General features: G+C 42.8%; 1 protein-coding gene across 2 annotated transcripts in view; it reads right to left on the bottom strand.

Moving 5' to 3' along the window:
- Positions 1–15,482, bottom strand: part of LOC120051221 (ATP-binding cassette sub-family B member 6, mitochondrial-like) — a 75,618-nt gene extending 60,136 nt beyond the window's left edge. The window contains exons 1-9 of one of the 2 annotated variants that reach the window (XM_038997961.1): positions 15,295–15,482; positions 13,509–14,036; positions 11,523–11,666; positions 9,120–9,309; positions 8,749–8,841; positions 7,065–7,257; positions 5,529–5,650; positions 2,102–2,211; positions 1,780–1,845 (exon numbers count right to left, since the gene is read on the bottom strand). In XM_038997961.1, the coding sequence (XP_038853889.1) occupies positions 1,780–1,845; positions 2,102–2,211; positions 5,529–5,650; positions 7,065–7,257; positions 8,749–8,841; positions 9,120–9,309; positions 11,523–11,666; positions 13,509–14,024 (1,434 nt within the window). In that variant the 5' untranslated portion in view covers positions 14,025–14,036; positions 15,295–15,482. The remainder of the gene's footprint in view (positions 1–1,779; positions 1,846–2,101; positions 2,212–5,528; positions 5,651–7,064; positions 7,258–8,748; positions 8,842–9,119; positions 9,310–11,522; positions 11,667–13,508; positions 14,037–15,294) is intronic. The other variant, XM_038997963.1, reaches the window with a different exon arrangement.
- Positions 15,483–16,010: the final 528 nt, after the last annotated feature.

Here is a 16,010-nt window from a genome sequence, read left to right as displayed (position 1 = left end):
CCGTAACTCTCCATATTTTCAAGCATAGTGGTGGCTGCATCATGTTATGGGTATGCTTGTAATCATTAAGGACTGAGGAGTTTTTCAGAATATTTTTTTTTTTACGGAATGGAACTAAGCACAGGCAAAATCCTAGAGGAAAACCTGGTTGAGTCTGCTTTCCACCAGACACTGGAAGATGAATTCACCTTTCAGCAGGACGATAACCTAAAACACAAAGTCAAATCTACACTGGAGTTGCTTACCAAGAAGACAGTAAATGTTCCTGACTGGTTGAGTTACAGTTTTAACTTAAATCTACTTTAAAATCTCAGGCAAGATCTGAAAATGGTTGTCTAGCAATGATCACCAACCAATTTGACAGAGCTTGAAGAATTTATAAAGAATAAAAATGGGCAAATGTTACACAATCCAGGCGTGTAAAGTTCTTAGAGACCTACCCAGAAAGACTCACAGCTGTAATCACTGCGAAAACTGCTCCCACAAAGTATTGACTGCTGAGTGTGAATAGTTACGTAAATTTGATATCTGTATTTCATTTTAAATACATTTGCAAAAATGTCTAAAAACACGTTTTCACTTTCTCATTATGGGGTATTGTGTGTAGATGGGTGAGAAAAAAATATATTTAATCTATTTTGAATTCAGGCTGTAAAAACAAAATGTGTAATAAATCAAGGGGTATGAATACTTTCTGAAGGCACCGTGTATTCATCCGCCTGTCACACACACACACGCTTCTGCCATCCTGTTTACAATTATTATTTATCCTGCTACCAGTCACTTTCTCCTAATCCCTGCCTACATGTGCATACCTAACTCCAGTATCCCTGCACATTGTACATGTACCCTGTATATAGCTTCCTCTCTTATTTCTTGTGTTATTACAAAACATTTTCTTATTAGTTATTACTTTTTTTGATATTATATTGAATACTGCACTGCTGGGTAGGGCTTGCAAGTGTACACAATGAGCCCCACTGTAATGAAGGTGTGATTTAGGACTTCTAACTTCTAATTTTATAGATTGTGTGTTTGCGCTACAGACTTCTGGATTGTAACATTGGATTTGTCTATTTCTTCTGCATCCATAGTCTGTGTGATTAACGGGGGTTGAGCTACAGCGGTATTTGTGAGACAAGGGTGGATCTCGAAGGGGACCAGGGCAGGGTTTTGTAAACAAAAACATCTGTAGAGTCCGAATGGTTTGAGCGACAAACTATTAAAAGCTATACAGTAAAGATGAGACTCCCACGAACACTCACAAGCTACACAAGAATCGTTAGAAGGTAAGGTCTCCTAGATAGAAGATCATAGGAAATCCCAGGACAAAGTGTCTGTAATATAATACTGTAATACGCTCACATAGTTGCTGTCAAACTCCACAGTTGTCACTGACTAGTTGGACATTCATTTCCCAATGAGCAAACAACTTCTGTACTTACAGCATTCATATAAATTCATGTTTATCAGGTTTTTGCTTTGGCTGACCAAATTTTTATTATTGACATTTGTCAACACAACTCATGAATGCAACTGTTTACGTCAAATTGTTTTGTGTCCTGCTTGTAGCCCTGGTTGTCCTGATAACAAAAAAATAATAGTGAGGCTGAATATAAAAGGCTGGACAGATAAATGAAAGTCATATATATGAAAAGCTGTTTTTTGCTGGGGTCTTGGGACTGTGCATGTGAAAAACCAAAGCAAGCACTCTGGTGTAAATTAACTCAGATCTATATTCTCAACTCTTCAGAGTTTGACATCTATAGCCTGGATTACCTGATACTTCAGAATGGCATCCTCAAAACGGTTCACCTCGTAATTCTCTGCGTTGTAGTACTTCACCTGTTGGAAAAAACGTTACAATTGTAGCCATGAAGCAACTCTGAAGTTGCAGAAATACAATATGTTTGCGGGCATCTTCATGTGCCACCATGGCAGGTAGGGATTCTGGGTCGTGTTCATTAGGCATCAAACAGACAAACTGGGAGAGACTACCTGGAATTTTTACATTGAATAATGTTTTAAAACATTTTCTGTTGTGTGCCCTAAAGAACACAATCCAAGTAGAGGTTAAAGGTCAATGGGACCATTTCGGTACCGTCTCAAAGTTGAGCAGGGAGTCCACCGCCTTGGACTTTGTGTTGTTGTCCTGGGTGTTCATGTCTCGCCTGTACTTGGTCCTCCATTCCGTGATGATGATGGTAAGGGCTGAAGAGATGTATTGATGGACCATTATGAAATATTACAGACCTCGGTCGAATGCATATGCAAAATACTTTCAAATAGGTGTGATTGATTTAGCTTGGACTTGATTTAAAATGGCACCAGAGAAGAGGGCAGACGTTTTACGTGTCCCCAACCAATTGTGTTTTTTGTTTGTTTATTTGTGTTTTTGTAACTTATTTTGTACATAATGTTGCCACTACCGCCTCTTATGACCAAAAATAACTTCTGGACATCAGGATTGCGATTACTCACCACGGGCTGACAGAATCCTTTTTTCCCTTTAACGAGTCTGACGAGCCCGAAGCAAACTATACACAGGCCCAGATCCCCGTGATATGCGTGAAGAGGAGGTGGAGAAAAAGGGGCCAAAGGGCGGGCTGCCTTTTGAGAATTCATAGGCGATCAAATAACCCCCACTTCCTTCCATTCTGCTAGCAAACGTGCAATCTTTGGAGAATACAAAAGATGACCTACGCGCAAGATTAAACTATGCTTCACAAAGTCGTGGCTGAACGATGACACTATCAACATACAGCTGGCTGGTTATACTCTGTACCGGCAGGATAGAACAGCGGCATCTGGTAAGACAAGGGGTGGCGGACTATGTATTTCTGTAAATAACAGCTGGTGCACGATATCTAAGGAAGTCTTGAGCTATTGCTTGCCTGAGGTAGAGTATCTCATGATAAGCTGTAAACCACACTATCTACCTAGAGAGTTTTCATCTGTATTTTTCATAGATGTTTACATACCACCACAGTCAGAGGCTGGGACTAAGACAGCATTGAATGAGCTGTATTCCGACATAAGCAAGCAAGAAAACACTCACCCAGAGGCAGCGCTCCTAGTGGCCGGGGACTTTAATGCAGAGAAACTTAAATCAGTTTTACCAAATTTCTATCAGCATGTTAAATGTGCAACCAGAGGGGAAAAAAACAACTCTAGACCACCTTTACTCCACACACAAAGAGGCATACAAAGCTCTCCCTCGCCCTCCATTTGGTAAATCTGACCACAATTATATCCTCCTGATTCCTGCTTTCAAGCAAAAATTAATGCAGGAAGCACCAGTGACGAGATCAATAAAAAAGTGGTCAGATGAAGCAGATGCTAAGCTACAGGACTGTTTTGGCATTGAGGAGTTCACCACATCAGTCATTGGCTTCATCAATAAGTGTATCAATGACGTCGTCCCCACAGTGTCCGTACGTACATACCCCAACCAGAAGCCATGGATTACAGGCAACATCCGCACTGAGCTAAAGGCTAGAGCTGCCACTTTCAAGGAGCGGAACTCTAACCCGGAAGCTTATAAGAAATCCCACTATGCCCTCCAAAGAACCATCAAACAGGCAAAGTGTCAATACAGGACTAAGATTGAACCGTATTACACCGGCTCTGACGCTCGTCGGATGTGGCACGGCTTGCAAACCATTACAGACTACAAAGGGAAGCACAGCCGAGAGCTGCCCAGTGACACGAGCCTACCAAAACGAGCTATACTACTTCTATGCTCACTTCGAGGCAAATGGCACTGAAACATGCATGAGAACACCAACTGTTCCGGGAAGACTGTGATCATGCGGTAACCTGCCTAAATGACTACCGACCTGTAGCACTCACATCTGTAGCCATGAAGTGCTTTGAAAGGCTGGTCATGGCTCACAACACCATTATCCCAGAAACCCTAGACCCACTCCAATTTGCATACCGCCCCAACAGATCATGCATCATCTCTATTGCACTCCACACTGCCCTTTCCCACCTGGACAAAAGGAACACCTATGTGAGAATGCTATTCATTGACTACAGCTCAGCATTCAAAACCATAGTGCCCTCAAAGCTCATCAATTTTATTTTACCTTTATTTAACTAGGCAACAGTGGGTTAACTGCCTTGTTCAGGGGCAGAACGACAGATTTGTACCTTGTCAGCTCTAACCACTAGGCTACCCTGCCGCTTCATCAATAAGCTAAGGACCCTGGGATTAAACACCTCCCACTGCAACTGGATCCTGGACTTCCTGACGGGCCACCCCCAGGTGGTAAGGGTAAGTAACAACACATCCGCCATGCTGATCCTCAACACAGGGGCTCCTCAGGGGTGCGTGCTCAGTCCCCTCCTGTACTACCTGTTCACTCATGACTGCACGGGCAGGCACGACTCTAACACTATCATTAAGTTTGCCGATGACACAACAGTGGTAGGCCTGATCACTGACAATGACGGGACAGCCTATAGGGAGGTCAGATACCTGGCAGTGTGGTGCCAGGTCAACAACCTCTCCCTCAACGTGATCAAGACAAAGGAGATGATTGTGGACTTGAGGAAAAGGAGGACTGAGCACGCCCCCATTCTCATCGACGGGGCTGCAGTGGAGCAGGTTGAGAGCTTCAAGTTCCTTGGTGTCCACATCACCAACAAACTATCATGGTCCAAGCACACCAAGACAGTCGTGAAAAGGCCACAATAAAACCTATTCCCCCTCAGGAGACTGAGAAGATTTGGCATGGGTCCTCAGATCCTCAAAAGGTTCTACAGCTGTACCATCGAGAACATCCTGACTGGTTGCATCACTGCCTGGTATGGCAACTGCTCAGCCTCCGACCGCAAGGCACTACAGAGGGTAGTGCGTACGGCCCAGTACATGACTGGGGCCGAGCTTCCTGCCATCCAGGACCTCTATACCAGGCGGCGTCAGAGGAAGGCCCTAAAAATTGTCAAAGACTCCAGCCACCCAAGTCATAGACTGTTCTCTTTGCTACCGCAAGGCAAGCGGTACCGGAGCGCCAAGTCTAGGTCCAAGAGGCTTCTAAGCAGCTTCTACCCCCAAGCCATAAGACTCCTGAACACCTAATCAAATGGCTACCCAGACTATTTGCATTGTCTCTTTTACACCGCTGCTACTCTCTGTTTATCATCTATCCATAGTCACTTTAATAACTCCACCCACATGTTCATATTACCTCAACTAACCCGTGCCCCCGCACATTGACTCTGTACCGGTACCCCTCTGTATATAGTCTCGCTATTGTTATTTAACTGCTGCCCTTTAATTACTTGTTACTTTTATTTTTTGTCCGTATTTTAAATTTTTAACTGCATTGTTGGTTAGATGCTCGTAAGTAAGCATTTCACTGTTGTATTTGGCGCATGTGACCAATACATACACTTTTGGGACTATTCCATTGGTGCAGGTCAAGTCATTTGAAAGTATTTCACATAATTGACTCAGATCAGATTATTATTACCTTATAAGTATAACTGAATTGGTTCTGGAAAGGAGGCCTTGTACTCACTGAGATAGAGGAACATACAGACGAATATGATGAGTCCGAACCAGGCATTGAAGTAGGTGATGAAGTAGATGATGGAGATGACGATATCTGCGATGGTGGGGAAGATGCTGAATACAATGTAGCTGTGGAGAGAAAGAGAGGGAGGCCAGGTTTACCTCTGAATTAACACAAAGAGAGGTTAGGATGACACTAAGAAACTAAGACATACTACAGGGGGATCATAGTTGGGTCACATCACACTGGTTGGTAGGGATAGAAGAAATGGAATGTAGACTCAATTTTAAGGTGGAAAGGAGAACAGTTTAATCTCTCTTTTTGACAATTGAGTAAACCCCCAAGGAAGCAGTCTCTAAACTTTGAGGATAAGGTAAATCATACCAAGATCAAACACGTATGTCCAGTGTTTTCCCTATATCCATTTAGAAGTGGTGAGCTGCCACTACTAAAATTGTTACCGCCACTCCAAAAAATATGAGGTAAAAATATATATACCCTACCGTTCAAAAGTTTGGGGTCACTTAGAAATGTCCTTGATTTTGAAAGAAAAGCTACTTTTATGTCCATTAAAATAACATCAAATTGATCAGAAACAGTGTAGACATTGTTAATGTTGTAAATGACTAGTGTAGCTGGAAACGGCTGACTCTTAATGGAATATCTACATATAGTAGGCGTACAGAGGCCCATTATCAGCAACCATCACTCCTGTGTTCCAACGGCACGTTGTGTTAGCTAATCCAAGTTTATCATTTTAAAAGCCTAATTGATCATAGAAAACCTTTTGCAATTATGTTAGCACAGCTGAAAACTGTTGTCCTGATTAAAGAAGCAATACAACTGGCCTTCTTTAGACTAGTTGAGTATCTGGAGCATCAGCACTTGTGGGTTCGATTACAGGCTCAAAATGGCCAGAAACAAAGAACTTTCTTCTGAAACTCGGCAGCTTATTCTTGTTCTGAGAAATGAAGGCCATGCCATGCGAGAAACTGCCAAGAAACTGAAGATCTCGTACAGTGGCTTGCGAAAATATTCAAACCCCTTTGGCATTTTCCCTATTTTGTTGCTTTACAATCTGGAATTAAAATAGATTTTTGGGGCGGTTGTATCATTTGATTTATGCAACCTGCCTACCACTTTGAAGATGCAAAATATTTTTTATTGTGAAACAAACAAGAAATAAGACCAAAAAAAACAGAAAACATGAGTGTGCATATATTATTTAAGTTTTCCATAACAAAGTGGTTGAATACTTAAAGACTCAAGACATTTCAGCTTTTTTTAAGTCAAGGGTTGTGAATACTTTCTGAAGGCACTGTACAGTATATACACTGAACAAAAATATAAAACGCAACAATTTAAAAGATTTTACTGAGTTACAGTTCATAAGGAAAATCAGTCACTTGAAATGAATTCATTAGGCCCTAATCTATGGATTTCTCAAGACTGGGAATACAGATATGCATACCTTTAAAAAAAAAAAAAGGTAGGGGCGCGGCTCAGAAAACGACGCACACAATTTATTATTAGGAGACTCACCTGAGCAGGCTGTTGATGGAGGAGGTGCCGCGGTCGATGCTACGCAGGACGTCCCCGGTGCGTCGGCCCAGGTGCCAGCGCAGTGACAGTGAGTGTAAGTGGCCGAACAGACGCACCTGCACCACCCGGTTGGTGTACTGCTGCACGCGGATCCACAGGAAGGAGCGCAGGTTACTGACAAAGCCGGACGCACCTAGGGAGAGAGTGAGGTTCAGGAAAGAGAAGAAGAGAGAGAGTGCGGGGGGAGGGGTAAGAGTGGGTTTGGGGAGAGGAGATATATAGAGCAAGAGAGACAATTAAAATAACAGTACTCAAGGAGTCCAAGGAATGGGTGTAGCAGAGAAAGACAATATGGGAGGTGAAATCCCCCTCACCCAGGGCTCTAAATTATTTAAAATGTTTTATTGGTCTCACTGGTGTTCCCAATTTTAAAAAGTTAGGAGCGCCAAATAAAATTTAGGAGCACCAGAATATATATATTTTTTCATTGATTGATATATAGCTTATATTAGGCTTTTATGAATTATAGCTGCTTTTGAAGCACATGTTGTGCCCTGGAAACTAATATGTAACACTGTAAATACATGAGTTTATTATAAAAGCTAAAACGTTGATACAAATACCTGTCATTGAAATTACAATGTAATTTTTGGAATATTAGGTTTGTACATTGTGTAAAAGCACTATTTTCCTATTGAGAGAGAAGGATGTAATTGCAGACCGCAATTAGGGGCGTTTTTTTTTTTATATAGGCGTTTCTTGATATCAAGTTACACCCATTGTTGCTCGCCATTGGTCCTTGGCCGTTTCTTTCACGTCGGGGACAACAGTTGTTGACAACTGTAGCATTGTAGCTAAGCCTAACCCTTTTCCTAACTTTAGTCTTCTCCCAACCTGCCACGCTAATTCACCTAACCTGCCACGTTAATTATCCTAACCTGCCACGTTAATTATCCTAACCTGCAATGTAAACAAATCATATGTGTCGAGAAACAATCCGTCGCATAACACCAGAATTGACCAATGGCAGGCACCAATGGACGTTTCCTGATATCAAGGAATGACAACATCAGGAAATGCCCCGAATTGCAGTCTGCAAATACACCATATTGTTTGAGATGCATTAGATAAAACATTTTACACTGTCTCTTTAAAAAGTCAGGTTTGTTATGATGACATGCAAGATATCTCTCATTCATTCATTCATTTCTATATTCATTGATCTCCTGAAGAAGCTATCCCTTTTCCTTTCTTTTTGTGCCCCCAAATGTCTGGATATACTGGTCAAGTTACCAGGTTGTTAGCTAGCTAGCCAATGCAGTAACATGACGGAACAAAGTGTCAACAAATGGTTCGCGAGTAGTTTTAGAACGGCCCACAACATGGTTTATGAATGTAAAATGTGGTCCCAGCTATCCGCTATAGGAAGATGAAAATGTTGCGGCGCTAATACGGGTCAGATCTTTTGACCTGGTTGGGCTAGAAACAAGCCGCTTTCGCTGTAGTAATGGTGCAACAAGGACGCTAACGAATCTGCACTCGCTTGTTTCTCTAGGGCACTCTGAAACAACGGTACGGCTAAGTCTTATCATTACCTATCTATAAATAAAGCACAAAATAAAACGTAGTTGCACAGCAAAATATTATTTACCAAATTAGTTGCACTTTAGAGCCTTGCACTCACCTGCCCCTCCACCTTGCAGGAACTTGAGCAAGACATAGATACACACAGTGGTGGCCAAGGTCTTCCAGCTGCTTCCATCAGTCAGCTCATTCACTATGAGAGTGAGAGAAAGAGGTTTTGAAAAGGGTTGACAGTCCCAGGTCATCTTTTCTGCAGTTTTGCTGGGCAGATTATCATATGTCAGCCGCAATGATATCACAAAATACTTCTGAGAATATGCAGCGCAGCACCAATAAAGACAACCTGCAACACAACCAATAAGGCTGTGACAGCAACAAGTAGGAATCCAGATAAAAGGGGGGTACAGGTTAGGAATCCAGATAAAAGCTGGATCTAGGGCAGATGTTGCGAAACGAGGGATGCTCTCTCACCAATGTTCTTGTAGTAGATGGGCACGAAGACATTGATGACCCTCTCCAGACCCAGCAGGCACAGGCAGAGCACCACCAGGCCCTGTAACAGCATGCTTCCTTTGGGCCACATGTAGGGCACCAGCAGACGCACCTTCTGCCCAAAGTCCTGCCAGGTAGACTGGGATTCCTCTGCCCCATCCAACAGGGGCTGGCATACAGATAGAGATATTAGGGGTTATTGTGAACTTAATAAATACAGACAGAGACAATAAACAACAAAAAAGGTTGTGGCCAGGGACTTTAATGCAGGCAAACTTAAATAGGTTTGACCTAATTTCTTCCAACATGTCACCTGTACAACCAGAATAAAAAAATAAAAACTTAGATCATACTGATTCCTGCTTACAAGCAAAAACTAAAGCAGGATGTACCAGTGACTCGCTCAATACTGAAGTGGTCAGATGAAGCAGATGCTAAGCTACAGGACTGTTTTTCTAGCAGACTGGAATATGTTCCGCGATTCATCCAATGGCATTGAGGAATATATCACCTCAGTCATCGGCTTCATCCATAAGTACATCGTTGATGTCGTCCCCACAGTGACCGTACGTACTTATCCCAACCAGAAGCCATGGAGCTGCCGTTTTCAAGGAGCGGGACACTAATCCAGACGCTTATAAGAAATCCTGATATGCCCTCAGACGAACCATCAAACAGGCAAAGCGTCAATACAGGATTAAGATAGAATCCTACTACACCGGCTCTAACGCTCATCGGATGTGGCAGGGCTTGCAAACTATTACGGACCACAAAGGGAAACCCAGCCGCGAGCTGCCCAATGACGCGAGTCTACCATACAGGCTAAATGCATTTTATGCTCACTTCGAGGCAAGCAACACTGAAGCATGCATGAGAGCACCAGCTGTTCCGTAGCCGATGTGAGCAAGACCTTTAAACAGATCAACATTCACAAGGCCATGGCGCCAGACAGATTATTAGGAAGTGTACTCAGAGGATGTGTGAACTAACTGGCAAGTGTCTTCACTGACATTTTCAACCTCTCCCTGACCGAGTCTGTAATACCTACATGTTTCAAGCAGACCACCATATTGCCTGTGCCCAAGAACGCCAAGGTAACCTGCCAAAATGACTACTGCCCAGTAGCACTCAAATTGGTAGCCATGAAGTGTTTTGAAAGGCTGGTCATGGCTCACATCAACACCATCATCCTGGAAACACTAGATCCATTCCAATTTGCATAGAGTCCAAACAGATCCACAGATGACACAATCTCAATTGCACTCCACACTGCCCTTTCCCACCTGGACAAAAGGAACACCTATATGAGAATGCTGTTCATTGAATGCTGAGCTGTAGTCAACACCATAGTGCCCACAAAGCTCATCACTAAGCTAAAGACCCTGAGACTAAACACTTCCCTCTGCAACTGGATCCTGACGGGCCGCCCCCCCAGGTGGTAAGGGTATGCAACAGCACATCTGCCACGCTGATCCTCAACATGAGGGCCCCTCAAGGGTGCGTGCTTAGTCCCTTTCTGGACTCCTTGTTCACCCATGACTGCCTGGCCAAGCACGACTCCAACACCATCAAGTTTGATGACGACACAACGGTGGAAGGCCTGATCAATGACCAGACAGCCTTTTGGGAGGAGGTCAGAGACCTGGCAGTGTGGTGCCAGGACAACAACCTCCCTCAACGTGAGAAAGACAAAGGTGCTGATCATGGACTACAGGAAAAGGAGGGCCGAACACGCCCCCATTCACATCGCCGGGGCTGTGGTGGAGCTGGTCGAGAGCTTCAAATTCCTTGGTGTCCACATCACCAAGAAACTATCATGGTCCAAACACACCAAGACAGTCGCAAAGAATGCACGACAATGCCTATTCCTCCTCAGGAGGCTGATAAGATTGGTGGGTTCCCAGATCCTCAAAAAGTTCTACAGCTACAACATTGAGAGCATCCTGACCGGTTACGTCGAGGCCTGGTATGGCAACTGCTCGGCATCCGACCGTAAGGCGCTACAGAGGGTAGTGCGTACGGCCCAGTACATCACTGGGGCCAAGCATCCTGCCATCCAGGACCTCTATACCTATTTTTACACTGCGGCTACTCGCTGTTTATTATCTATGCAGTCACTTTACCCTTAACTACCTGTACATATTACCTCAATTACCTTGACTAACCTGTACCCCAGCACATTGACTCTGTGCTGGTACCTCCTGTATTGATATTTTATTGTGTTTAAAAAAAAAAGTGAATTTAGTAATTATTTTCTTAACTCTATTTTCTTAAAACTGCATTGTTGGTTAAGGGCTTGTAAGTAAGCATTTCACAGTAAAGTCTATACATGTTGTATTCGACGCATGTGACAAATAACATTTGATTTCATTACTAGGTTACCTGGCCAGTGCCGCCCTCCACGTCACGTTCGTCCTCGTTGATCAGGAGCATGTACGGTCTCCGTGGTAACCCCGGAGCCTTCAGGCCCAGGAAGAAAAGTGTTCCTGTGCCGATGTAGCGCATCAACCACAGAGAAAATTCCACCTGAGGTAATGAATGAAAAATGCTTAGTCATGACTGAACCTTTGAAGGGGCAATCTGCAGTTTTGGTAAAAAGCTGAGGGAATGGCCTGGAGAAATGGAACCACTCAAATACATAGACAGAGCTATGGATGCAAGGACTGACCATCCATGGTATTAACATTATAGTTTTAACCATCTTTAGAGGTTATACACTGTTTGTTTACATTTACAATGTTAGAAACATTAAAGTAAAATAAACTCATATTTTGGGTTCTGATGAGGCATTCCATAAGTTATAATCTTCAAGAATCAATGGGTATAGATCATTAGTCCAAAAATGGATGTAGCAATTACAGATTGACTCTTTAAAGGAATCTTGCACTCATATACTATATTTTAGTATGTTGTCCACTGATAATTCAATCCCAATGGGACTGTTAATACAATCCCATCACAATTGCAAATGGTGCACGTCAGCAGTCAAAAAAACAAAACAAAGGGAGTGTAGTATTCCTTTAAATAAGTGCTGACTGACAAGCATAACTGCATAAAACACAGAAAAAAAACATATTCAATACTCCATTCAACACATACAATTTACATTTAAATCATTTAGCAGACACTCTTATCCAGAGCGATTTACAGGAGCAATTATGGTTAAGTGCATTGCTCAAGGGCACATCAGCAGATTTGTCATCAAGTCTGCTCTGTGAGGCCGAGGTTATCATTCAAAAGTAATATACTCAGGAGTTGTTGGATCATTCAGGATCGGAGGAGAGGTGAGTGGTTACAGTCAGACTGACTGTACAAAGTAAAATACTGTACATATTATGTCACAAAGTAAACAGTGGACCGTGTCATATTCTTTGTGGTATAACAACCCATTGGAAGAACGAAGATGGTGAAAGCTTGGTAAAAAGCTAATGAAGATGCATCAGTTGAACACAACTGGGAGACATATTAAACAGCCATACTTCCAGACATGACTTGTACAACCTAAAGTCATGCTGAGTGGGACGACCAATGACAGCAACAGGGTGGGACTAAGAAAAGGCGTGATCTGATTGGTTACAAAAATGTATATTTGGGGGCGTGGCCAAGGGAGAGGGATGTAGAATGACATGTTGGGGCAATGACTCAGCACTTCTGGAGTTACTCATAGCTGACTAATGATAATGGTTCCGCCCCCTTTCACTGCTGTGTCATGGTTGGAATGCCAGTTTCTATATTAGCAGTCTTCTTGCGAGAAACTGCTTTGTAATATTTTTTTTACAATCACAACAGTCATTATGAAATGGGATTTAAGAAACATAAAACCTAGCCTACGTGTCCCATTTATGCAGGTACAGTATCACACCCTATAAGTAGACTAACTTACTTTTTAGGAAGCCAATTACTAGACTTGTGTGATGGAATGTAAAAACTCAATGTTAAGTTTAATACTAATAGCCAGTAACATTATATGTCAATGTTTTAACAACCTCAATGAAACTAGGGAGTGGGATGGTAGTTCATCCTCACTGTGGAATGAGCTGTGGGGTTCATTCAAAGAGGTGGAACGTTTCAAACGATGCAGACAGAAATGCAAGGAACAGATCTAACACCATTTCCAACTTAACCTGACAGTTAAACATGTTTATTCTACACAAATACATTTCTATCTGAAGGTCCTCTAACGCTACACCCTCCCGAACAGACCCGTGCCACGTTCAGTAGGCAAGGTTGTGAAACATTCAGATATAAATACATTATACAGAATAGACGTGTCTCTTTGAGTGATATATAGAGTGAGGAGTCACGTCAGCTCTATTGGGGACATTCTATAATGTTAAACCCTCAACAATACCGCTGGTCCTCTCTCACCTGCTGCTGTGTGTTCTCCAGGCCCCACCACCAGTAGGGGCTGGCCCAGGAGACGAAGGCCAGGTTCTCCGCTGAGAATGCCACAGCCCAGAAGAGCAGCAGCACTGTGCTGTGGCCCCTTGTCCGGTCCCTCACCAGCACCCACCTCCTCTCCAGCTTTAGCAGGGCCACGGCCCAGGCCCAGCCCAGCATGGACAGGCAGCCATACAGCACCACATAGCCGGGGAGCTCCCCTCCCCCGGCGGCCCTCCACACCAGCCCCCCTAGGAACTGCAGCAGGAGGAGCAGGGAGACTCCCAGTTGGAGGCCATAGAGGCGCGAGCGTGGCACGAACTTGGGCTCCATCTCGGTGCCGTAGCGGCGGTAGCAGACGCAGTGGAAGGCGCCGAAGAAGAAGGAGAGGGTAAGCAGGACGGTGGGCACCAGGGTGAAGTAGAAGCAGGGCGAAATGCCGCCCTCCAGCCAGGCTTCGGAGATGGAAGCGCTGGCTTCACAGTAGCTTTGCACTACCACCATGGTGGCTGGGAGCTGGGGAGACAGGGAGGGGAAAGAGAGTATTTACTATAACATACATATTACTACCACATTAAGCCTACACATAGGGCTCAATATCATAAACCTGGTCCGCATGTATGTTAAGAGATTTTAAAAAGGCAGGACAGGCAAAGGAAATCATACAGTTGATCATACAGCAGTATTTTCACCGGAACTTATTTGTATCCTATTCTAAACTGCTATTCATGATGAAATTCAACTAGTCTTCCATTCATAACTCCCCCAGCAGCGATCAAATGTGAAGTTAGTCAACACAATGAACACCTGTTCATTATTTTACAGGACAATCATGCTATACCCTACTTAATGTATCAGGGTCAAGAGCAGACTGAATCTCCTTGAGGTGTGTGTGTTGTACTATGAAGCAAAACACAGCAAGCATCTCTTCCTAGTCTATAATCATTCAACAGACATAATAGGCCTAAGAGATCCAGGCCAACCCTGCTATATTGGGCTGTGAACTTTAAGATATGGTTAGTGCTTCAGTCATGGCTCCTAAAAGCACCCCAGCCAGTCATCTGGGGTGGGCAGTGGACCAATTCTGATTCAGTCAAGGCACTTAAGACACCTGAAACACATCACATTTCATCAACTGATATTCATTCAAAATATCATAGAATTAGGTTACAGTGGTGTGCCGACACACGGCTAATGTACCATGGAGTAGCTTGGTATGTAGGAACGAAGCCCTCACAAACTCCAGTTCAGAGGTCAGAGTGCACATTGTAATTTCAACTAATAAAATGATTCATTTGGATGTACATAAATGTTCTTAATGAAAGAATAACTGTACCTTACTATCATAACCCCCCCCCCCCCCAAAAAACGATTAACCCCTATTACTCCATTGTTTATGTTTTTGTTGTCATATGATATGGAACTTTCTAAACAAATGCTTCAGGTGTTGTTCCTCTCATGGAATCATTTCTTGAGCACTACAGATATTATCATGGGACTCATGATGCATTTGTCTCAGTGCCATTGTTTAGCCTGTTTTTCTTGGTGGCCCGCTCTTTGACAGACAGAGCATATTTAAACAATGTGACAACAACGACAGAGCTTCAGAATAACCTTAGCAGTAGAGTTTTTCTCTAGCTATCATTTGTGAGACTGGCCTAGTTAAATAAAAAAATTAATAAATACATTTGTGGCGTTATCTGTTTGACCTATCAAGATAGCTAGCTAGCTACATTAGCTAGCTTAGATCTGTTGCTGTTATAACAACACTCACCTTCTCAAGACAAGCTGGTGCTGGAAAGCGATTTAGTGAATTGAAGCTCCAAACAAATAACCCGTTTTACGCGAAGAGATATTAAAAGTCAAAAACAACAATAATTGTAATCTTGTTGTATCCACTTGTAAATTGTCCTTATTCTTCTTGCAGCATGCATGGAGCAAAGTATTCTATGACTCGGCAATCGACACTTTCTTACAAAACACTACTGTCTGAACCGGGTCTTAGCGCCCACTGTACAACAAGCATGTTCAAATATAATGTTACGCAATCTCATATATGGCCAGTAGATGACAGTACATACAAAGACATCATAACTCACATCAAAATGCCATCTGAACGCTGGGTCTCATCATAGCTTACAGAGAAGAATAGGCTGACAGTATATCAATATCTTAGCTTCAGAAGATTAAAATGGATAAGAAAATACATTTGATCGTTCCTATCAAAATGAGGAGTAGCAATTTCAATGCATTACAAATCAAATCAAATTGTATTTGTCATATGCTTTGTAAACAACAGGTGCAGACAAACAGTGAAATATTTCATTACGGACCCTGCCAACAATTAATTGAGAAAGAAATAGAGAAATAATAGAAAAGTAATAACAAGTAATAATAAATAGACAATGAGTAGTGATAACTTGGCTATATGCACAGGGTACTAGTACCAAGTTGATGTGCAGGTGTACGAGTTATTTGAGATATACATAT

The sequence above is a fragment of the Salvelinus namaycush genome, chromosome 7, assembly GCF_016432855.1.
Source record: "Salvelinus namaycush isolate Seneca chromosome 7, SaNama_1.0, whole genome shotgun sequence".
NCBI classification, from domain to species: domain Eukaryota; kingdom Metazoa; phylum Chordata; class Actinopteri; order Salmoniformes; family Salmonidae; genus Salvelinus; species Salvelinus namaycush.
This window is presented reverse-complemented; position numbering and strand designations above follow the sequence as displayed.